The sequence below is a fragment of the Vicugna pacos genome, chromosome 7 (genome assembly GCF_048564905.1).
Source record: "Vicugna pacos chromosome 7, VicPac4, whole genome shotgun sequence".
Lineage (NCBI taxonomy): Eukaryota > Metazoa > Chordata > Mammalia > Artiodactyla > Camelidae > Vicugna > Vicugna pacos.
The window spans coordinates 66,286,546-66,312,719 of NC_132993.1; the positions used below are offsets into that span (position 1 = coordinate 66,286,546).

At 32.7% G+C, this 26,174-nt stretch overlaps 1 protein-coding gene and 1 pseudogene across 8 annotated transcripts in view; both read right to left on the reverse strand.

Moving 5' to 3' along the window:
* Positions 1 to 26,174, reverse strand: part of RUNDC3B (RUN domain containing 3B) — a 120,201-nt gene that overhangs the window by 38,013 nt on the left and 56,014 nt on the right. For all 8 annotated transcript variants that reach the window (XR_012074533.1, XR_012074532.1, XM_072965072.1 and 5 more), the window contains 4 exons: positions 18,234 to 18,323; positions 16,150 to 16,230; positions 6,113 to 6,281; positions 646 to 803 (listed from right to left, as the gene is read on the reverse strand). Coding sequence is in view for 6 of the 8 variants with exons in the window: in XM_072965072.1 (XP_072821173.1) it covers positions 646 to 803; positions 6,113 to 6,281; positions 16,150 to 16,230; positions 18,234 to 18,323 (498 nt within the window). In the remaining 2 variants the exon portion in view is untranslated. The remainder of the gene's footprint in view (positions 1 to 645; positions 804 to 6,112; positions 6,282 to 16,149; positions 16,231 to 18,233; positions 18,324 to 26,174) is intronic.
* On the reverse strand, positions 24,893 to 25,549 carry LOC102535435 (small ubiquitin-related modifier 2 pseudogene; annotated as a pseudogene).

Sequence of the window (26,174 nt, forward strand, 5' to 3'; positions counted from 1 at the left end):
AAATTTTTAAATCATCCTCAAGATTTAATATTAATAAAAACTTTCACCATAAACAACTAATTTTCACCACAAACAACTAATTGATAAAATTAAGTTTGACAAAAATGTTATGATTAGTACAAGTGCTTTGAATAGTGACAAGTTAAAGAGCTGTGCCAGAATGTAGCTCAATACACAGTTTTCTTCATCAAAAAAACTCTTGCTATGAAAAAAAAAATCAGCTCTACTAAATGGTACTTACTGACATTCTGGCACAACCTGGTACCAAACAGTTTATATACTGGCACTGTACTTTGAGTAGTACTGGTCTTACATACTATCTTTTTGCAATCAATCCATCAATAACTAAAGAAATGCTTTTTTAAAATTTGCATATGCATTTGAAATAATACATACCAAGTTAACAGCAGTTAACTCTGGATAGCACGACCAATGGTGATTTTTATTTTCTTTGTATAATCTATAATGTTTCTACAATGAGCATGGATTACTTTTATGAAAAAAGTAAACTTTTAAAAAAAATAACTGAAAAAGAACTAAACAGCACACAATCAGACTTCCTGGAATTTGAATCCTATGTCAAAACATGACATTTTTCTTTAATTTTGCATACTGCCCCAAATTTTCCAAACGGATCTCACTTACAGCTGATCTTGAAGCTCCACGATTATATATTCTAATTGTTCTTTTTCCAATTTATGAGCCAGATCAGAATCTTCAATTCTCTGTAGTAGTATTTTATTCTGGGAGACAGATTCAGATAGCTGGTTCTCTCGAAGTCGTAAGAGTTCTTCAAGATAACCCTGGAAATACAGATCACCAAGATATAGCAAATGCAAAATTCTAATACGTATCTTGAAGATAAATCCTGAGTAGCTTAAATGTTACTCTTATGTACATGGTAATGAAACAATTTCAAAGTATCACTGATGAAATAATTTTGAAAAGTTTTAATTGAAAAAAATTTAACATACGTTCTCCATTATTTAAATTTCTTAAGTTCAATAAAGTGTTTGTAATTTAAGATAAAACTTAGTTAAAACATTATAATTTGTAAGCTCCACAACAGTGATAAATACATGCCTCCTAGCTTCAAAATACAAACCTAACTGCAGAATGACCAACAAAAAAAAGCTGCCTCTATGATTATTTTCCAAAAATAGATATTAACATTTTAGTGTTAACAAACTTGTGGGAAGCAGTATAATGTTTAGGTTAGGCCTGAAGGCTTAGGGACTGCCTCATGTCATGTTCTTGCTCTACTACTTTTAAGTATGTGCCTTCGGGTTAAGTTACTTAATCTCTGTGTCTTTGTTTCACCATCTAAAAAACCAGGAACAGTTAAGTGTACCTAGTTGGGATGCTCAAATGAATGAATACAGGTAAGCTCCTTGGAACACTACCTGGTACCCTATGTGCAATATGTAATTCCTAGCTATTATTATTAGCAAATTCTAATGGATATGAGATTTCTTGGACAGATCCTTCTCATCTTTTCACTTATTTATTGTTTCTTTGTCCTTTTGCTCTGCTTTGTGGGAGACTTCACTGATTTATCCTCCAAATCCTTATACTAAGTTTTTGAATTCAGGAAATATTATTATTATTTATAATGGAGGTACTGCGGATTGAACCCAGGACCTCATGCATGCTCGGCATACGCTCTACCACTGAGCTATTCCCCACTCCCTGGGAAATCTTATTTTTAATTTCCAATACTTTCATATTTTCTGACTGTTACCTTCTCATGGCATCCTATTCTTTTTAGATACAGTGTGATTTCAAATTCCTATCTCAGGATATGAATTAGAATCTTTTTTTCTTAGAGCATTCTTCTATTCCATTTCTTATCTTTTCCACGTATTATTAACAAACTGTTTTAGCTATTTTGGCTTTATGATACATGTTAGTAGCAACTAATACTGTCCCTGTCATTGAGTTTCTCAGATATTTTTCCTGACAAGTCTCAAATGCTTGTTTTTTTAAATAATAAAAATCTCAAAAATTAAGGTTCATTTTTACAAATGAAATTTTTCATCTATATACATACAGCTTAATATAAACTATATATGATTACTTATAAACATCAGTAATTAAACAATACTTAAATACCCATTACCTGGATGCATTACCAATACTTTCAGATCCCCTACAATGCATCTCCCTCATTACATCCTCTGCCTCCTCTGCAAAGAACAATATCCTGAGATTTGTGTTTATTATCCCTCGTTTATCCTTCTAGCTTTACCACAAGTGCATGTTGTCTTAAACAATATATTGCTTAGTTTGGATGGGTTTTGTCTATATTCTTTTATAACTTGTTTTTTCATCTATATCTCATCCAATGACGTCTAGCCATAGTTTTTTCATTCACTCTCAATAATGGAGAGTATTCCATTGTATGAAAACTGCAATTTATTTATACACTCTCCTGTCAATGGCCATTTGGATTATTTTAGATTTTTCTTAATACAAACAATATTAATGTGAATACTCAGTTATACGGAATCAGGTACACACATCTGAGAGTTTCTAGGACACATGACTGGGCCAAAGGCCACACATATCTTCACGGTTACAAGATAATGCTAAATTGTTCATACTGTTGTTTTTATATAATCATATCCCACCTGATACTAATTCACATGACTTTACGTTAGTATTAAAGTTATACTGAATTAATAAAACTCACTGAAAAATACTTCTTCTTTTCCTTTTATCAGGAACAGTAAGTATAAAATGGGAATTACTGCCTTTTGAGTATTTAGCAGAATTTCCCTCAAAAACCAAACAATTTTGGTGATTTGGGGGGAAGAAAGGATAGATTTTAAACTACTTGTTAATTCCTTTAATGATTATATGTCTAACAGCTTTGAGAAATAATATTTATAAAAATTCTCCATCTAAATTTTCTAAAGGATTGATATAAAGTGCTAAATTTAATTATTACTAATTATGGGGGATGTCCACTACATTTATAGTTGTATTGTCTACTCTAATCTTAAAATTATCTATCTGTGCCTTAACTCTTATAAATTTAATTATTCTTGGGATTTGTATATTTCACTAGTTCTTTTTTAAATTATTTTTTATTATCTTTTCATCTTTGGGGGGGAGGTAATTAGGTTATTCATTTTTTTAATGAATTGATTGAATGATTGAATGCAGGACCTCAGGCATGATAGGCATGCACTCTACCACTGAGCTATATACTCTTGCCCCCTTTATTTCATTCGTTTTTAAGAATAATCAGCTTTTGGTTTTATTACTTCTGTTTCTCTGTTTATTTCATTAATATCTGCTCTTATTTTTATTATTTTTCTTCTTTTAAACTAGTTCAGGAGTTTTTGTCTACTTCTTAGATGCTCATCTCTTTAATTTTCATTCTTTCTTTTCTAAATTAAGCACTTCCACAAGTATTATACAAGTTGCAACTCAGAACTATAAGTATGCACTGTTTTCATTCTTGTTCATTTCTAAGTATTTCCTCATTTCTTTTTGACGCATAATTTAGAAGATTTTTATTTTTATAAAATCTCCGTCAGACTACAGGTGGTGGTAAACTTTTTCTATTGAATCTAACTTTATTGCATTGTGTTCACTATTACATAATTTCTTTGGTATTTGTGGACATTCTTTTTCTGACCTAGTATATTCCATAAAAATTGGATAGCTGTCCTATGTGCCCTTGAAAAGAATGTGTATTCTAATCATTAGCATTTAACATATTTTAGATCAAGCTTAGTAGTTGTGTTATTCAAGTTCATTACATTCTTACTAATTTTTTGTTTAATCTGCAAACTATTAAGATGTTAAAATTTTCTACTTTAATTATGGATTTATCCATTTCTCCTGGATATTCTTTTAATTTCTGCTTTATATTTTTCATGGCTACACTGTTAAACTCATTTTAAGTTCAGCACTGTTTTACATCTCTTGTGAACTGCTCTTTTTCAAAAAGGGCAATTTCCTTCTTTAGTCTTAATAATGCTTTTTTTCCTTAATGTCTGTGTTGAATGATATTAATATAGAATTATTTTGGTTGGTATTTGACTACTATATTTTTACCTTCTTAGTTTCAACTTTTTTGTGTCACTATTTTATGTATGCCTCTTATAGACAGGATATAACTAAAATTAATGATTAAAAAATAAATTTAAGAGTTTGTCTTGATTGTCAAGTTTACACCATTTACTTTTATGGTGAAGCTGACTCCTTTGTATATTGAGATTTATTCCTACTACTTTATTTTGTTTTCTTTACACTATCCTTATTTTTTTCTCATTTGCTTCTTTCCATTGTATTAGTCAAATTTTCCTTATTTCTTTTCTTTCACATTATTAGTTTAAAAGCTAAATATTCTATTTCTTTTAACTGCAACTTTGGAAACAGGCATACACATTAAAAAAAAATGTGTCTACACTCCTTTGCTATAATACAAAGACCTCAAAAGGCTTTAGCTTCAATCACCCTCTCTCACTCTTTCTGATATTGTTAGATAGTATTTCAGTTCCATTTTACTTTCCAAGGTGGGCTGCAGCCACAACTGATTGTTAAGCTTCAGATTCTTTGTAATTCAATTGTTAAAACACTGCTGTTATTAAAAAATTGAATTATATAAACTTGCAGTTAAGTAAATTATATTAAAAATAAGGAAATAACTACTCAAAATCCATCACTTTCCAAATATTTTACTACATTTTACTATTATTATTGGTGTTTTAAAAGCCATTCACATCTATTGTGTCTATCTAGTAGAAATACTACATAATGGTGTGAATCTCTTCCCAATTCTGCATTCAGTGGTATCACATTGATAGTTTTAAGTTGGCCATGACGGGATTATTTATCTCAGAGAAAGCAGATACTACAAATCAGGGCTCCTTTACTTTCCCTGCAAAAGCCAGTTGTTAAACATAGTCCAGAACACAACTGTCACCCTATATAGGTCATTAATACTGCTGCTCCTGTTTCATGTAGTTAAGGTTTATTTACCGATTTCTGTGCTTACTTTGGCATTCTGCATCTCACTCCTTCCTTTAGGTTCAGTTTCCATCCTGAATGATAGTGGGCCTAGATCTGCAGCTCCCCTGTTGGTATTAAAATATAGGTACCTAGGTTAAGGGAATGGGCTCTCATGCCCGCCCTAGGAGCCAACAGTGGCTTTAACTCATGACTTACTCCCCTTGATTTTAGGCTGTTCCTTGTTTATAATCCTTAGTGAGCTCCTATTCTTTGAAAGAGCAGCTCTGTATGAAACTCTTCCAAAATTTTATTCTACTCGGCATGTTCAGAATTTTGCAATACAAAGGCTTTCAGATTATCTCAGTCTGACTTTTTGCTGGTAGTTGAAACCAGAATTCTTCTTTAATAGGGTATTAAAGTTTTCTTCAATTAGTTTATATGCATTTTTGTAGCTATTAATAATGGGATATTTTTCTTTGTATTTTCTAACCAGTAGCTGTTTGTCTACAGGAAATCTCATATTTGTAAAATTACTTTGTAACCATTTTCCTCCATGTATTTTTTATTATTCTAATATCTCTATTGCTAATTCTACTGGGCTTTCCCTATATAGATCATCTAAGAATAATGATAATTTGAAAGAAAGAGTAGAAGGGAAAATAGATAATACAGTGGAAAAGAAGAGGTTACAACTCAAGATGTTAAGAGTTTATTTTCCATTTTGTCATGTACTTCACTTGCCAACTACAATGCTTAACACACAAGAGCAGCTAAAATAGCTGCTTTTTTTAAAAGAGTGTGAGAAACATATGTGGAATTTGATTAGGCAATCACTGCGTTTTCACAAACCAAAAATCTTCTATAAAATTAATCATAGGAACTAATATCTCAAACATATGCATGAAACGGCATACAGGAGAATAAATGGCTTATTTTTATATTAAAACATAAAATTAGAAAAAGTTTAACAAACAAAAGCCTCTCCTATAACTTGGCCTGATTCTTAATTAAGAGGAGGACAATCCAAGAACAGAAAGGAAGTAGCAATAGGTAAATACTTATATTCAGCTAAAAGATCTCTTGGTAGTGACAGTCCAAAGGCAGTAACTAGAACCAAATTGAATGACTTTTGACAACTGATAAATACCTTCTGTTCCAGGGTTAGTTGATATTTTTGTTTAACTCTCTTACACTTGTTGAACCAACTATTCTCATCCATGATGAAAGGAGGCCCGACGTTCTCTGGAGTGCTGCTTTCACTACCACTGCTTCCCAAAGTCCTCAGCTCTTCCTCATCACTGCTGATACTATCAGAACTGAGAAGATTAAAATTTTTTAAAGAAATAAAGTTCATAATATGTTCCACTTTGACTTTTTAAGAAATACTTCTCTATTTGCAAGCTATTCGGGAGCAAGCTCCAAAATATTCAGCACTAACTATACATATAATAACAATATTATAAAGAGTTAAAAAAAAAAAAACACAAGCCCAGAAGCTAACAAGGACTAGCTGACTCCCTCTCACAATGTCAAACCTAGAGATGCTACAGAAGTTCAAGTGAGGTCTACAGATTTTAGAATTAACATAAAAACTGTGAGAATGTCCAGAGAAGAGAACCAGAAATTCCACATGTGCTGGGAAGAGCTTTATAGCTGGTATCTTTTCACTGCCCCATGTGGATCAATGCCTGTCCAATCTCCACTGCAAGGCAGAAAATAGCACTGTCACCCTATTGCCAGTGAGGTATAATGTCAGGGTAGTGCTCAAGGTCAGCTCAGCTTTGACAAAGAGAAGATAACAAGAGGTTCAGAAAAACCAGTTACTTCTAACTCTTTTTTGTTAGGGGAAGAAGGAGAGGCAGAGGTGAAGCAGAGAGAATATTCATTACAATCCTTATCTAAAATTCCTCATGACAACAATACGGTAGAGGAGTACAGAATAAGGTGGGGAAAAAAAGAGGGGGAGAAACTAAATGAAGAGCAAAGTGTGCTAAGATGGTTGTCTCGTTTAGAAGAAAAATATAGGTATTAATATACGTAAAAAGGAATAGGGGAAATAAATTTTAAAATACGAGCTATGGTACTAACTTATAACAAAGAATGCATAAAAATAGTCTATATAAACTTAAGGTATAAAAAGAAACTCTGATATGTCAAAGAGAGGAGCAAAATATAAAAATATAGCAAATTCAAAACAAAAAATAAGATGACAGAATAAACCCTAATATAAAAGAAATTACAAAAATCTTAAGTGGGTTAAGCTCAGCAACCAAAAGTCAGATTCTCAGGTTTGATTAAGAAATATAAGGGCCAATAATAAGTTGTCTACAAGATACATATGACTATATAACAATTAAAATGAAAAAGATGGAAACACACCACGAAAATATGAACCAAAAGAATTCCAGTTCAGAAGTTATAATTTCATAGGTTAATCTACATATAATGGTACAAAATACAATAAAGAGCAAAGAAAGATATATATTTCATCCCCCACGATCTGTGTTTGCATCTGTTGGGCTCCTGAGTCTGGAGTCCAAGCATGTTGCAGATTTGAATCAGAGACCTCTGCATAAAGAAAGGTCCAACCGTGGAGATGTTCTCGGTCGATGATCTAGAAAACAAACCAATAAGAAAACACACACTAAAAGGAAATTTGCCTGTCACATTTGTGGCTTTGGGTGACTTGCAGAAAAGAAAGCAGTGTATCATGATAAAGTTCTACCTTTGAAAAACAAAGAACTTTAAAAAAAATGTTATTTGACATTAAAAATTAAATGGATGAGCTAAAAGATACAAATGAACACGTAATTTGTAAAATATAAAGTAGATATAAAGAAATTACAATATTTATTAAAGATTTTTTAAATGCTAAGAAAAAATAACTGCTATATCAGGATAGCATATACAGCAAAATTACCTCCCCAGAAAGAGGGCAGTAGAAGCATATTTTCAGAATACTAAAACCTGAGGGACGTACTAACTCTCACTAAAAGAACTTACAATTATATTTCAGGAAAAAAGAAAATGATCCAAGAAGGAACACTCAGCAAAGAAAATGGTTAACTTCTGGGTAAACCTAAACAAATACTGAGAGTGTAAAACACTAACAATGATGCCTACTTTATGGAATTTTAAATAAATCAATGACAAACCTAAAATTCTCGACAGCGATAGCATATGTCAAGAATGAAATGACCTAAATTAAAACAATAAAAGGTCCTCATTTATCTGGGTAAGTGGTAAAGATATTAACTTTAGCCTTTGTTAAATTTTACATATGCATAGTCAAATTAATGGAGTACCAATAAAAGAAGAGTAGCATGTAAACTATAAACTAGTAGACGAATAAAATGGACGGAGAGGGAAAATCAATTCCCCCCAAGAAAAAGAAGATAGAAAGAGTAGAAAAAGAAATTAGGACAAATAGAAAGCAAAAAGCACAAGAGGAGATATCAATCCAAATAGATCAGTAAATAATCCTAAGCACCTCAGTTAAAAGACAAAGCCCATTAGGCTTGATTTTTTTTAAACTCCATTTAATTACTATTTTGAAAAGATATACTTAAAAACAGAAGTTAAAAGAACTCTATTTCATAAATTCCTGCTATTTTTTTTCACTACTATGTCTGAAATCAGGGTATAGATTACAAATGATATATTACTACTGCTGTTAAGCCATTTTCTCACATATTGATGTCTCTGAATTGAGATACATTTACAATGGAAGGCATGTCAGATTAGATAAAATATGGTTTAAAAAAGATTAAAAGATACTAGAAAAATATTAACCTAAGGGAAACTGGTTAGAATCTATTAATATCAAACAAAATGAATTTTAAGAAATTTAAAAAATTACTACATAATTATGGTTACTACATATTGATACAAATTCAAGATAAATTAAGAATTCTAAACCTGTATGCATCTAATAAGTTAGCATCAAAAAATATGCAGTAAAAATCACAAGTAGTTACAGGAAAAACTGACAAATCAAATATCATAATAAAAGAATTTACTGAATCATGTCAACAATTAAAAGGTTGAAACAGGGACAAATAAAAAAAGATATAAAATATTAGAACAATATCATTAACAAGCATAATCTAATGAATACAAGACCCAATCATTGGAATACCAACCTATTCTAGATTATTTCTCAACAAATTTCAAGGAGCTATTATTATACAGACCATTATGCAGACTATGCTCACTAATCACAACATTAACAAAGGCCCTGAAAATAACTGAAAATTTAAAATTACACTCCAAATAATCTTTGGTCAAAAAGTTGTAATGGAAACTGCACTAAAACAGCAAAAATAAAAATAATTTATCAAACTTTTAAGGTGCACTTCAAGCAATATTTATTGCCTTATATACCTATAAAAAAGAAGTAAATGAAAGTACAGAGAAAGATAAGATCAAAATAGCTCTCAACAAACTGGGATAGGGGGAACATACCTCAACATAATATAGGCCATATGTAGTGAGCCCACAGCTAATATCACACTCAATGGAGAAAAGCAAAAAAAAAAAAAAAAAAAAGCTCTCTTCTAAGATCAGGAATAAGACAAGGATGCACACATTCACCTACTTACATTCAACATATAATTCAACATAGAGGTCTTAACCAGAGAGCAATTTGGCAAGAAAAAGAAATGAAAGACATCCAAGTCAGAAAAGAAAAAGTAAAAACTGTCACAATTTACAGATGATATGATATTATATATAAAAAACCCTAAAGACTCTATACACACAAACCTGTTAGAACTAATCAATTAAGCAAAATTGCAGGATACAAAATCAATTTAAAAAATCAGCTGCATTTCTATATACTAATAACAAATTATCAAAAAGAGAAGTTAAGAAAACAATACCATTTACAATTGCAACAAAAAGAATAAAACACCTACGAATAAATTTAACTACGAAGGTGAAAGACTTGTACACTGAAAATTGTAAGATGCTGGCGAAAAAAACTGAAGATACAATTAAATGGAAAGATACTTGGTGCTCATGAATTGGAAGAATTAATACTGCTAAAATGTCCATACTACCTACATCAATCTACAGATTTAATACAATCCCTATAAAAATTTCAATGCATTTTTCACAGAAATAGAACAATCCTAAAATCTGTATAGAAACACAAAATTCCCCTAAGAGCCAAAGCAATATGGAGAAAGAATAACAAAACTGGAGACATCACACTTCCTGATTTCAAAATATATTACAAATCCACAGTAATCAAAACAGTACAGTGCTGGCAAAAATACAGACATACGTATTAATAGAATAGAACAGAGAGCCCAGAAATAAACTCATGCACATATGGTCAATTTAATGACAAAGGAGACAAGAATATACAATGTGGAAAGAATGGTCTCTTCAGTAAATGGTGCTGAGAAAACTGGTCAGCCACATACAAAAGAATAAAATTGGACCCCTATCATACATCACACACAGAAATAAACTCAAAATTGATTAAAGACTTGAACATGAGACCTGAAAATGTAAAAATCCTAGAAAAAAACACAGCAGGTAAGCTCCTTGACATCGATCTTGGCAATGATTCTTGGATTTGACACCACAAAAAAAAAAAAAGAGCAAATTAAAAAAAGCAAAAGCAAAAATAAGCAAATGGGATTCATCAAATTAAAGGCCTCTGCACAGCAAAGGAAATCATCAAGAAAATGAAAAGGCATCTCCCGACTAAATGGGGGAAAATATGTGCATATATCTGATAAAGGGTTAATATCCAAAATACATAAAGAACTTATACAACTCAGTATCATAAAAATCCAAACAATTCAACTGAAAAATAAGCAGAGGAACAGAAAAGACATTTCTCCAAAGAAGATAAACAAATGGCCAATAGATGCATGAAAAGTTGCTCAACCTCACTAATCATCAGGGAAATGCAAATCAAAATCACAAGATTATCACCTCTTATCTATCAGAATGGCTATCATCAGAAAACAAGAGATATGCTGGCAAAGATGTGGAGAAAAGGAAACCTGTGTGTATTGCTGTGAGAATGTCAACTGATACAGCCATTATGGAAAACAATATGGAGATTCCTCAAAAATTAAAACAGAACTACCATATGATCCAGCAATCCCATTTCTGGGTATATACCCAAAGGAAATTAAAACAACCTTGAGGAAATATCCCATGTTTATTGCAGCATAAGCAATCAAGATATGGACACAACTTCAGTGTCCATCAACAGACGAATAGGTAAAAAAGACATGGCATATATATACAATGGAATACTATTTAGCCATAAGAGATTAGGAAATTCTGCCATTAGCAACAACATGAACATGTTGCTAGAGAATAGATTCTTGCCTCCGCAGGAAAGAATTCAAGAGCAAGGCACAGTAAAGTGAAATCAAGTTTATTTAGTGATACACACTCCATAGGAAGAGTGAGGTCCATCTCACTCAGAAGGAAGAGAAGCTTAGGAGATACACACTCCATAGACAGAATGCAGGACATCTCAAAAGGGGAGAGGGAGAGAGATCGAGAGGTTTGGGTTGTTTCGTTTTTACGGGTTCAGTAATTTCATATGCTAACAAGTGGGAGGATTATTCCAGCTACTCTGGGGAAGGGGCAAGGATTTCTAGGAATTGGGGCCCCACCCACTTTTTGATCTTTTATGACAACCTAGGAACTGTCATGGCACCTATGGGTGTGCCATGAGGCTCAAGGTCTACTGGAAGTAGGATCTTCCACCATCTTGGTTCTAACCAGTCTGTCCTCAATTGCTATGTCATTCCTTCAGTGGTTGTGCTCTGCCTCTTTCCCTCTCGTCTCAAGAGGGCAGGGAGAAGGACATGAAGTCAGAGAGGTACTGGACGCCAGATCAACTAAGGAATTTGTCCTTTACTTTGAGTCAGAAGGAAAGAAACTACTGGAAAGTTTTGAGCAGAGAAAAAAAATGATTTGACTTACATTTCAAAAGGATCACTTGGGCTGCTCTACATGAATAAACTATAGAAGTCAAAGGTAGAGCATGAAGATCTTCAGGTTTAAATTAAGGAGGTGATAGTGGCAGTGCCAAAGGATTTGCTAATGGATCACATGTGGATTGTGGAAGAGATCATTCAACAATGACTCCAAAGCTTTGAGCATCAGAAACTAGAATGATAAACTACCATTCTTGGAATGGCAAAGACTAAGGAAAGGAAAAGAAAGGGTTTTTTTTTGCACAGGGGTGGTGGGGTGGTGGATGGGTGGGTAATTAGGAGTTCAATTTTGTACATGTTACATCTGAGGTGTTTATTACACATCCAAGTGGAAGTGTTAAGTTGGCAGCAGGATGTATCAGTCCAGGATGTGTAGTAGTGTTCCAGGTGGAAATCATACATTTGGGAAAGAGCAGCATGTAGATAGTATCTGAAGCCATGAAATTGGATGAAATACTTGGAGAGTGAAGGTAGACAGAGATTATTCAGGACTGACCTCTGAAACAGTCCAGCATTTATAGGTTGGGGAGACGAGGAGAAAGCAGTGAAGGAGAGTAAGAAGGAGCAAAAAGGAAGAAAATAAGAGTACTGAGCAAGAGCAATCACATGTATCAGACAGCGATCAAGGGTCAAGTAAGGTGAGGAAATCAACTCCTGGATTTGGCAATGAGACTTTACTGCTGACTCTGAAAAGAGCAGTTTCAGGGGTAGGTATTAAAGCTCATTCCAATAGTTTAAGAGAGAATGGAGGCAAAAAAATGGAGAGTCACAGTTTTGTAATAAAGGAAGGGGGACTGAGAAATAACTAGAAGTGGATGTGGGGTTAGGAAAGTTTCTATGTTTCATTTTTTAAGATAATGAAAATAACAACATACTTGTATGCTGTGATGTGTAGAAAGATATAGAAAAAAGAAAAGTAACTGAAGGGGGCACTTGCCAGAGCAAAGACAGAAGAGAGGTGATAGGATGCAGTACACAGGCCAAAGGATAGGGCTTTCGAGCAAAATGATTAGTTTATCCCTGCTAAGTGGGGGACAAGGCAGAGTGAAGGACAGTTGGTTCCAGAAGCCCCGGCAGATACCAAAATCCATGGATGCTCAAGTCCCCTATATGTACAAGTCTCATATACATTAGATCCATAGTTGGTTGAATTCATCGATGTGAAACCTGCAGATGTGGATGGCCAACTGTTTAAGGAATGCTACATCTAGCAAGGGCAATTTAACAGCATACTTGATCATTTACAGTCTTTTTAACTCAGTAATTCTGTTTGTAGAAAATTTCTAAGTACAAAGATTTAGCAATAAGAATGTCATATTTAAAACTGAAAAACTGAAAACATTATAAAGGGCAATAATCTTCACTTATTACTAGACTTTTTTGGCCTAAAATCCATTCAAGAAAAAGTGTCCAAGTATGTTTAAAGTTATATCAAGCAGTTAACTCAGAAAAACACAACTCTTTTCTCACTGGTACATAAATTAAAACTTAATTAAACCAATTTTAAATATGAATTATATTCTACAATGTTTTCTGTTAACATATTTCATAATTTCGCTTCAGATGGATAAAGCTCTATTTCAAAAGACTAATAGCAAACAAACATTTTTTAAAGTTCAGCTTCACCAGCAATCAAATAAATGCAAACCAAAACAACAACAGAATACTATTTTTACTTATAGAATTAGCCACACTTTTAACACTCAGTTGAAAATGGTGGAGGCAGGTACTCTCACATATCACTGATAGGAACTGGGTATGGCCTCTGTGCAGGGTGGTCTGACAGCATGTTTCAAAAGCTTCAATAACATATATGCTGTTTATCCCAGAAATTCTACTTTCAGGATTTTAACTTAAATAATTATTGTTGCACATAAAAAAATGTAGTTACAAGGACACTAAGTACAATACTATGTGTGACAGTGAACTGAACGTACTCCAAAAGTCCAATGGTAACTAGGTTAACATTATATAGATAATGAACTTCTACTCCGTTTAGGAAATGATGCTACGGAAGGATAGTTAAGGACATGCAAAAATGTTCCGTATACAGTATTAAGGGAAAAAATCCGTTACATGTACACTGTGATTCCACTTTAAAGAAAAATATTCCTGTGCATAGAAAAGGCTGAAAGCTATCCATCAAAACATTAAGGCTTCTAGCAGCTGCTTCTTAAAGATAAGATTATGAGTGACTTAAGTTTTCTTCTACTTTCTACATTTCTGTATTTTCTAATTAATTATTCTGTAATAAACACACTTTGCTCTCCAAATAAGTTAAAAGCAGTAATTTGAGGAGGGACAGAATCTCTCTGGTTTTTTAAAATCAGGAATCAAATAGAGTTTTTTTTTTAAATGTGTTTAAAACAGGTATATTTGGATGGAAGCAGTTCAATTTTTAAAATATTGGTACTTTACGACTATTAGGAGAATTTAAATCTTTCTAAAAAGAAAAACTCTATGGTGAGTAATGCTAACTGGGTCATGACTAGGTTGAATTGGTATTTTCCTTCTCGTTTTAGTACTCTTTATATAACAAGATGGTAGGAATCCTTTAGTATATAAAGGAGAGGAAGATATACAGTTTAGATTGGCGCATCAAAGAGGAAATTGTATTTAAAATCAGACAAAACATGGATAAGCAGCTGGGGACATAGAATATATACCATAAATTCATTCTGTGGGCACCAATTGAGAAGATTCCACTATCATACCTTTTAAATGCATTGTATTAGTCTCTTATGTAAGTAAGAGAGGAAAATTTGTATTTACATTTATCTTCATATTTTAAGTGATTTCCTAAGTCACTAAAAATAGCCTTTTTATCTGCATGTTGATGACCAAACTCCTTTCTCCAGCTGGCATTGTACTCTTTAATTTCAGACTTGTGACCCACTTTGCATAAACAGGCTGTGTGATTATGAACAAGTTATGTAACCTCTCTGTATTGCAGTTTTCTCATTTAAAATAAGGACAGTGGTGCCTACCTCACTGGATTTTGAGGAGAGTAATGAGTTAATAGAAGTAAAGCACTTAGACCAATGCCTGATATATAATAAACATTCAATAAATATTACTATTATTTTTACTAGTATTATTTTAAACTATTTATCTTCACAAAATGTCCTATAATTTAACATACCTCAAAACAGTATAATTTTATGTTTTATTCAAAATATCTCTTGGTGTATTACTTTCCTAAAACTGATGTAGTAGAATTATCATCCCTTTTCCCAAGGGATGCACTTACTTAAGTTAGAAATCTTGGTACCATAATACTCTATTCATCCTTCTCCTTCATCTTCTAAAATATCTTCATACTCCTGGCTCTGAAATCACAGTGACTTCTCTCACTAGATGGTGATTATCTTCAGTAGAGTGACTGTATTTCTCTTTAGAAGTTCAAGAAGTTCCTATACTCTTGACATCTATGTATCCCTCACACCTAGGAAAGATTCTTTCCTACATTAGACACTCAGTAAATGCATCTTGAGTGTGTGTGTGTGTGTGTGCATGTGTGTGTACATACATATATACACTGCATACATACATACTGTACTCACTCGCTCTCTCCCTTGCAGCTTTGGCCTGATCATAATATTTAGAAGTACATAAAAGCATTATTCTATTCACAAAATCAACTATACAAGCAGCTTTTCAGAAAATCTATAGACTTCATCTGATTAATTTTTCAATGCTAATGAGATTAGGAAATCCATAACTCTCACACAATACTGGTAGTAGGATAAACTAATACAACTCTAAGGACAGACTTCAAGAGCCACAAATTTTTTCACTGCACTTACCTGAATAACTGTAAATTCACAACAGAAACAAAAAGAAAATTTATTTACACAAAACTGTTCATTGTTGTGTTCTTTACAATGGCAATAAAATGAAAAACAATCTAAATAATGAATTATAGTTTTGAAACCTCAGTGGACTATCACAGAGCTTTTAAAATTATTATATTGACTACAGCAGTAGAAATATATGCTGTTTTTTTAAAAACTACATTTATGCTAGGATTACACTTATATAAAAAGAGTATACTTATATACTAACAAAGCAACTGAAGTTTATATTTTTGAATGATTTCTGTTACTGAAATGTTTTATAAAAAGTAGTTTTAATCAGATGAATATATTGCATAACAAGACATTCAATTATAAGTTAAGATTTCAATAACATATTTCAAAATGTCAAATACCTTTGAGTAAACTTCAAATACGGTGTGTAGTCTATTACAGCAGGAAAGCTGCCATCCAATCCTTCTCCCTTTAGACAGAAGCTAGGACAATAGACAATAACTGTATTAATACATAAAATTTTAAATCAAAGTGTTATAAACAATCTCTTGTTAGGGACAACTGTTTCATCAAATTACAGGTGAGGTTTTAATTTTTTTTATTTGTAATTTAAATGTGACTTGGTACAAATAAACATCAAATAAAGATATTCTACCTTCAATACCAATGACAAAGGCTTGCACAAGTTAATAACACTGTTACATAAATATATCATGCAAAAGTAAAACTGAGAAATCTGATCAAACTTTGTTTATTCATTTCATAACTATCTTGGTCTTTACTAGACTCTTACAATATCACTAGAGAATTTTCAAATGAAAACTTGTTCACATTTAAATACAAATTCTCAGGTGGCACTGAATATCTTCTAAAAAGAACTGAGTAATTAGAAAATGAGGGTTTCCTAAACTACATCAATAGGTGAAAGGTTGGATCTTATACCTAAAAAGAATGCTAAACAACTTCTGAACTCCAGGCAATCCATTTTGAAGCCCTCGCAACAAGGAAAAGGTTAAGTGACTTGCCCAAAGTCATGCTGCCAGTAAAGAAACTGGGTCTCCTGGTCCCCCAATCCAGTAATCTTTGTTCTATATAATCTTATATCCAATTGGATTTTCTAAAACAGTGTTTAGTTTATTGTTAAAAGGAAAAAAGTACATCTTTTTAGGAAGATAAACACAGGAATATTTACAAGATACAAGTTGATCTTTCAAAGGAAAAAATTCATACATGCACTACTAACTTCTGGTTTTGGGGGGGAAGTTTATCTGTTGAAATACTTATTCTAAGATATTAATACCAAGGGTATGTTTGTATTTTTACAGACTTGAATAAGGAGAGAATCAAGGTGGCAACATTTTATATAGACTTTCCTTCATTTATAGAAATATTACTAATGTATCTTTAAGACATCTGCTTTCTATACAGTATCAATGGGTTACAATAAACCAAGAGTTTAAGTTTAGATATTTGTCCCAGTTATATTTTCAACTGAAAAATAAAATTGTGAAGAATTTACACAGAGTCAGCAGCAGGCCATGTAAAAAGTTAATCCCTTAGCGGGATCATAAAGACAACCATCATACTGCATCTATTATGTTCATCCTAAACAAAAAAGCTAATTAATATAATTCTACTTCATTAAACTTGAAATCTATAAAGTAAAAAATACTTTGAAAAGCAAGCGATTTACTAGAAAAAGGTAACCTCAGTGAAAATGAGTAGCATTATTTTTAACTCAAGAAGTAAAAGTAGATTTTCATTTAAGTATTATATTTGTTTTGTTAATATTCTTAGTTTTTTAAGTGATACATTTCACTAAAATATAATACTTCATTCTTATGCTTGAGTTCTTGCTATAGACAAAATTTTTACTTTTAGTATAATGGAAAATCGTGGATCAACTAAAGAAATGCAAAAGGATGCTCCCTTCAACCTAAAAAGAACTTACAACATCAATTTTTAGTACTTGTAATCTTAGTTTAGAATCAATTCATCTTGTTGATAATAAAAGCAAATATTAACAATTTTATTAATATTCTAGATACATAACAAGAAACAAGATACTGAAGATAGCCTGTCAATACCCTCTTTATCTCAACGTATGAGATAATGAAAATCTTTTTGGCTTTGAATCTACTTTTCTTCCTCATTTTAAAGCAGTAGTTGAAAAATACTAAGAGGTAAGGTCCGAAACCTTCCTTCAGTGCTACCAGAATACATGATTTTTCTGCTTGGAGGGATGTGGTCCAAGCTTTCTTTTTACCCAAACTAGAGAGCAAGCCTGGCAGTTAAATTCTTAAGTTTGAGATAGCCTTTTCTGAGAGCAAACTTATTTAGAAAAGCAGTGTCATTCAAAAGGGAACCTCATAAATCAAATCAATATCCAACTGTGTGCCCTACTTAGAAATCTGAAGGAAAAGAATCACAAGTAGAAATTACTATGAAGTAGAATTTCAAATCAGAAAACATATAGATTAAGCACCTGAAATCAATAGCATTGAGTCCAAGCAGCATGCCAGCAAGCATATTTGCTTCCTCACCCAAGACAATTGCTCCATCTTCATAAAATCTCCTAAAAAATGAAATAGGTGAATACACAAATATTAAAAACAGACTGAAGTTTCATCTAGAGAAATCATTTAGAGCCCAAACTAAAGTGGAAAGAACTTAATTTTATTTAACTTGTCAAAACAAAAACATACTTGGATCACTTAAATCCTGTAGCTATTTAGGAAAAAAAAAAGTGCCACTGTAACATTATCAGTGTTTCTATCTCTCTTAAAAAGAATCTCCAAAGTGACTCATTCAGTGGACCTCGAGTGTCTAACATTTTTCCGTAAGTGAACCAATATAAAAGGAAGCTGAAAGGTGGCAAGTTCAGTCATTTATACGGGTCTATTTTCAAAACGATGTAGACTATTATTCTATACAAAGAACAAACACAAACATACATTCTATTTTTCTATAATTCCAAGGGTTATTAACTAAATTAAGAACTAAGAAGGTGTGATTAATAGTAACTCATGCTAATCTTTAATAGGGCAGATGGGCTGCCAAGGTAGCTGCACATGAAATATAAAAAATTCATTATCTCCTTGACAAAATGTGAATATGAATCTATCTTTGCTAGTTCCTGTAAAGCCTTTTGTTTAGGTTAATGTCAGTTTTTAAAATACTAAAGTTTTATTTTAAAATAAATACTTTGAAAAAATATCATTTAATATATGCTTAAGGTATTTTTCTACAAAAGAATGTAAAATCATTGAATTTACTTTTTGAAAAATATTACCAAGCAAAAACTAGTTTATGTTCAGTAACGAAGATAAATAAATTGTTATAGTTATTTATATTATACACTGGCAGTCAACACCACTCTGTAACATCTCACTAAAAGGAAAACATTTTAGAAAATGAAATTTGTCTTGCTCTTTTCCATATTCATGAGTTTATAAAGGCTGCATATAAAGTTTATATGCTCGTAATCCTATCATCAATTTTCAAGTTTATAGTTTACCAAATATTTTTACAAACATATTATTTGATACTTGAAAAGCCCATGAAGTAAATGCAGGAGGAATTGTCATGCATTTCAAATTCACCATCAAGAAAAGAGTTAGGTCAAAACAATCTGCCCAAGCTTATGTTGATAAACTGCTCAAGGAGGAAACTCAATTATTCTTACTTCAAGTTCTATATATTTTCTATTAAACCATAATACTTCTTGTAAAACAAAAACATTTAAAGAGAATTTAACCACTATTATGGTCCTTAAGAGATTTTAAGTGAATAAAAAGTACAAAGGAAAATAAGAGACAACTATTTACCCTCTGACGGATATTAAGGCTGCAAACAAAAATAGGTGGGAAGCCTAGCTTGAAGTAGATGTTTTATGTTTCCTTGGAAATATGGGAATTGCTTTTATTGGTTTACACAAATGGAGAAAAACTAACAATTCCAGCCTAACAAAGATTAGTAAAGTAAATGGGAGGAATTTCTACATATTCAACTGAGGTGTTCCACCGAAAGGTAAAGATATTTAGGCAAATCTATATATCTGATATTCTGCCCCTGTTCCAACAACTAAGTTGGCTGTTGACAGAATCTTTTATCAACTCCTGGAAGATCTATGATTCCAATGGTTCTAAACTACAAGATTCTACAGGGCATGTGCATTTGTTTTAGTTTTTGATACTGACAGTCACCCATTATTCCCAGTTACTTCCCTACATAAGAAAAGGTCTACCTTTGTTTGCCACCTTGAGCCCACCATGCTTCTAAGCATATTCCAAGAGTCAGATCAAAACTATTCTTTTGGGGGGGGTAAATAGGTTTGTCTGTTTGTTTGTTTATTTAACATAGGTACTCAGGATTGAACCCAAGACCTTGTGCATGCTAAGCACTTGCTCTATCACTGAGCTATTCCCTCCTCCCAGATCAAAACTATTCTTGCTTGCTTCCTAATGTCAATATTGTTTTAGGAACTATTGGAGAATACCTAAAACAAATAAAAACTAACTGGTCTTAGGGATTTTTTTTAAGTCTAAAGGTCATTTATATGTTTGTATGTCGTATTGTTTTAATTAGCTTTTTTGCTTTTGTTTTACTAATGATTTTTTAAGCTAACCAATATAAATGAAGTGCTTGCTCAGTGTGAAATCAGTAATTCCACTCAAATAAAATCACACCTGAAGCATAATATTGCATAGATCTGATTTACTGCAACAGAGGGGGAGAGGAGGACAAATGAAGAGGAAAGTCTAGTCAAGAGAACTGTTCTTTGTATGCTGAACTACTTCATTATTAGTTCTGGTTAAGAAAATAACACATTTTCAGTAAATGCACTTTTGAATTTGAGATAACACATTAAAAATAACTTAATTCAGTATTTAAATGAAGACTGAACTGATCTGAAAAAAGATGATTTTTTATTATTTAATCAAAGATTTATTTAAGTCATTCACATGTATTAAAGAGGCAAAAGCTACTAGGAAAAAATAATTTATTATTCCCTTAATCAAACCAACATATCAACAATTTTGACTGAGAATCTGATTTCTGTTACCAATACTTTCAAAGACTTCTAAAGACTGTAAACGTTCAATATCTTCATTTTATCTCACCAAAAACCTGGAACATTAATAAAGTTTGCTTATATAACCAAGCTTATGTATCCAATGAGCCAAGAGCAAAGCCTAAGATGACTAATCCAATAACAGTAAGTTATACACTAAAAAAATTCCCTTTCTTTTGTTGAAAATATGTTTCATTTTAAAGAAAATATTTTTATGAGAAGGATCTAACCAAAATAGTGTGCAGAATTGCAAAAGTGTATTATAAATATTGAAAGTACCAAGGTGAAAAATGTATTAAAAACTTCAATTTAAAGATTTATACATTAGACTGTATCTTTAAAGAAGTTTGTATTTCAGAAGCAAAGGAAAATTGTGAGCAACTATTTGATATCACCGTGATCTGGAAGAAAGGCCTCCATTTTCTATTAGGTATACTCTTTCCAATCACTTGTATATTGACCAGAAAAATATCAGAAACTAGAAAAGTATTTAAAATAATACCCTAATAAGAATAATATTTCTTTTCTTATCACATATAATTTAATTCTAATTGAAATATGTCTCTGTAATGCTATCCTTAGTGTTCATTCTGTAAAACTATTTTAAAGCCTTTTGGGGACTTCAATAACAAATATCCTTTGTATGAGATCCAAAGTGAACAACCAGAATAGATTACATTGATAGTGCACAATATCATGCTTCAAAATTTCCTTTTCTGAGAGTCAGAAGTTATTCTACACGCTGAAAGTGCAATATTAAAATATGAGAAAGCTTATTTTATAAACCAAAGAAATTTCATTATCAACATTCTTATTCTCTTCCCCAATTTATTCTTTATATAAGAAGCTTTAAGGGAGAAGATAAGAAGATTCTCCCTCATGACATACAAAACAGATTACAGCATTACAAATAAATGTTCTATTCAAAGTCAAACTGAGAAGGAAAAACTGGCCAAAAAAATACATCTCCAAAAAGCCTTGTTAAGAATTAATAAATTTAATTCATTAACTATTTTATCAACAAATATATAATGCAGCAAGAACTGTGCTAGGTACCAGAGATAAAACGGTGAACAAGCTAAACATGACCCCTCTTTATGGAGCTTCCAGTCTAGGGGAGAGGACAGGCAACAAACCAAAGAAAAAGATAACTAGAGATGACAAGAAGTATGAAGTAAATAAATAGGCTGTTCAGGTAGAGAAAACCTAAAGGAGAACCAAACTTAGAAGAAAGTCATTAGGAAAGGCATTCTCAAGTGTTTGGCCTGAGACCTTAGGCTCACAGAAGGCTGGTCACACAGGACTTTGTAGGCCACAAAACATTAATTATAACTGTGAACATTTACTGAGTGCCAGGCATAGTTATAAGTGTTTTACATAAATTATCTTCTTTAACTTTACCACCAAGTATTATGCCATGGAGGAGGTAAGCAATTTGCCGAAGATTTCACAGCTAGAAAATGGTAAAACCAGGATTTGACTCCAGGAAAGGTGTTCAGAGAGCCTGCTAGCTAAAGTAATGAGAAACCATCTCAGTGTTTAAAGTGGGAATTGACTGGATACCTCCTACTTTTAAGAAGACTGGCTGGAAACTGGGTGGCTACTGACAGGGGGCAAACTGGAATCTCAGTTGGGAGGCCAATAGGGGAGTGGAGGTAAGAGATAAGGCACTTATTACTGTTGCAGTCATGGTAATAAAGGTAAGTGGGTGGGTTCAAGACAGACTTTGGAAACAGTCTTGCAAAGATTTGCTAACAGAATGACTATAGAGAATAAAGGAAAAAGAGGAATCAAATATGAATTTTAGATTCTGACTTCACCAGCCATACAGGCAAGACAGTAAAACCACTTGCTAAAAGAGGGGGTGAACAGGATTAGAAGGGATAAAAATCAATAAATCTGAACTCTCTAGCTAGATATTTAAATGTGATGTCATGACCACACAAGTGGTATTTAAAACTCCAGGGAGATGGATGAAATTCTAAGAAGAGAAAGAAGAGCAGACAATGGAGGACTGAGCCCAGAGTACACTGACACTTAGAAGCTGTGAAGAGGGAGGGAAGCCAGAGAAAGAGCAATTATAGAGAGAGAAGGAAAAGCCAGGGAATGCTATATAGGTTAAAAGCAAAGATGCTTTTCAAGAAAGAGGAAGTTTTCAACTATTTTACCTGGAATACAATGTGGATAGAAAAATGCCCAGTAAGTTTTGGTAGCTTGTATATTACTGGTATTCTTTTATAACATATCCTTGGTGAAGTGGTGAGAGCCAGAAGATCAACAAGAATAAACAGAAAAGTGACTTTAAGGTAAGGAGATGGTGACAGGGTGTATACAGATTTTTGAGAAGTTTGCTGATGGAGCAGAACACGGAAATGAGGTTCAATGGAGACTTTTTTTTTCTTTTTAAGGTACGAGATACCAGTATATGTTTCTACATGGGTGGGAATGATCTAGCAATGGGAGATAGATTGAGGATTAGGAGAGAGGTGGTATCTAAAGGAAGAGGTGAATGAAGATAGAATCCAGAAGAAAGTAGCCTCTGAAAGTAGCAGAAACTTCCCATTACAACAAAAAAGAGCAAAGAAAATGTGGGTAAGGTGTTTTTGGTGACAGGAATGACAGGTTCAATTTTCTAATGAAAAGAGGCCTTGTATTAATAAATTAATGGAAAAAAATCTAATTCTCTCTAAATAGCAATTTTAAAATGGCAGTTATAATACTTCTTACTCTCCGGTCACATGTCTGTATGAATGACCAGGAATATTCTTATTTTATTCTTATCTTTACTACAGAATAATGTCAAATGTATCCTGAAGCTTTTCTTACTCATTCCCAGGAATATGTGGAATCATTGTTGCATGCAAATTTAAAAAGAACAAATTTTTAAAACAAAATTTATTTTAAAAGTGTTTAGATATTTAATAAACCATAAATATTTTTATAGACAAAAATGACAATAGTTGAATTATTAATTAGAACTTTTAAAGTTGAACTATTCTAGACAAGCCTACAATTGAGATTTCATGATTTCTGGTGCAGTAAGTGGAACTCATTTCTCTTCCTTCAGTTAGAAAAACCTGTATTAAGTTTTCTTATCCCACATATAACTCTAATAAACCTCAAAAAATTTTGATAGCTTGATTGGGATGTAGTTCATATACCACACAATTTACCATTTAAAGTACAATTCAAGGTTTTTACTATATTCACAAAGTTGCTGAACTATCAGTACGATAAATTTTAACATTTTCATTATCCCAAAAAGACACCATGTACCCATTAACAGTCACACCCCATTTCCCTCCAACACCTACTCCCTTTACCCCAGCCATACAACCACTGATCTACTTTCTGTCTGCATAGATTTACTTACTCTGAACATTTCATATAAATGGAATCATACACTAGCTAGTCTTTTCTAACTGCCTTCTTTGACAGTATAATGATATTTTCAAAGTTCATCCATATAGTAGTGTGTACTTCATTCTTTTTAACAAGAAGTTTATTTAAAAACAAGACACATGACTTGAAAGAAAAACTCTTGGGGATTCATTTCCCTTAGAGTAATTTATGCCTACTTAAAGACAGACTCCTCTACAAATAACAGCTATTACAAAAATTTATAAAATTATCCTTGGCTTTACAATGATGAACTAAAAACATTAAAATTCTCCAATGAACAAGGTATACAAGGACTTTTATGTTGTTCTTTTGTTGCTGTTGTTGAGCAATGAAAGCAAAATAATTTACTGGAATAAAAAGGTAACAGCTGAAGCACACGAGCATGGAGAAAGGGGGTATTTTCACAGAAGTATTTTTCCCCATCCCATCTCCATTTGAAGTCAATCAAAACATTATCAATGGCCAGTCACTTAAAAAATCAATATGCTTGTGTACATATACCAGTTACTTTATGTAAAAGAAAGGAATGGAAAAGGGGGAAATGAAAGAATAGGGGAAGCTACACTTTGGTAGTCAGGATGTGGTAGAATCAAATTGGGTTTTCTAACTGAAAATGTCTTTTTGGTCTGGAAGAACAGAGTTTTGGGATAAAGCAGCAGCTTCCCTCTTTAGTAGACACCTTCTGTATGCTGCTGGAACACATCAATTGTATCTTCCTCCACTATTTCCATCTGTACAGATGTGTCTGTTCATTGACTAGCGACCCTTCAATGGGAATCTGATCTGCCTCACTGCCAAAAATCTTTTCATCAGTTTACTAAGTAGTATTGTATGCCTCTGAAACTTAAACTGCACCATAGAACCATCCTGCACTACCACCTTCAAGTTAATATAATTGTTGTTCTCAGTCCTGACTCCTTGGGCTTTTCATTGGCCCTGGAGAGCTCCAGTCTCCTCAGCTACAGCTTCTCAACAGAGGCACCAGGCCCCATAGAACAAGCACACTGGCAAGCACCAAAAGCATCAGGAGAAACTCTTCATTCCTTTTTATGACTGAATAGCACTCCACTGTATGGAACGCACATTTTGTTTACTCACTTATCAGTTGATGGACAGTAGGGCTGTTTCCCTGTTTGGGCTATTATGGATGATGCTGCTATGAAACATCTGTAAACACATTTTATTATGAACATGTGGATTCAATTCTCTTGGATATACATACCTACATCTACATCTACACATCTTGGAGTCAAGTGCTCGGTCACAGGGTAATTCTACATCTAACCTCGTGAGGAATGGCCAGGTGGTTTGCAAAGTGGCGGCATCATTTTACTTTCCCACCATCAGTGCATAATGGTTCCAATTTTTCCACATCCTTGCCAATACTTGTTATTGTATGTTCTTTTGATTGTAGCCATCCTAGCAGGTGTACAGTGGTATCGTGCAGTTTTGATTTGCATTTCCCTGATGGCTACTGATGTTGTGCAGTTTGTTGGTCACTTCTGCATCTTCTTTGGAAAAAGATTCTTTGCCCATTTTAAAATTTAAAAAAAAATTTTTACTGAGGTATAAGAGTTCTTTACATATATATTCCAGATATAAGTCCCTTATCAGATAATATGCTCTCCCACTCTGTGGTCATTTTTCTCACTTTCCTGATGGTATTCTTTGAAGCATAAAGTTTCTAATTTTGATTCAGTCCAATTTATCTGTTTCTTATGTTGCTTGTGATATATCTAGGAAATTACTGTCTAATTCAAAGTCTTGAAGATTTACAACTATGTTTTCTTCTAAGAGTTTTACATTTAAGTACGATCCATTTTGAGTTAATTCTTGTATATACTGTGTGGTAGCAGTACACAAGCACCTTTTAATAATGCTTTGTTTCATCTTAATAATGTTAAACTTTTACATAAATTCAAATCTCTAAAGTCTTAACTCTTGAAAGAC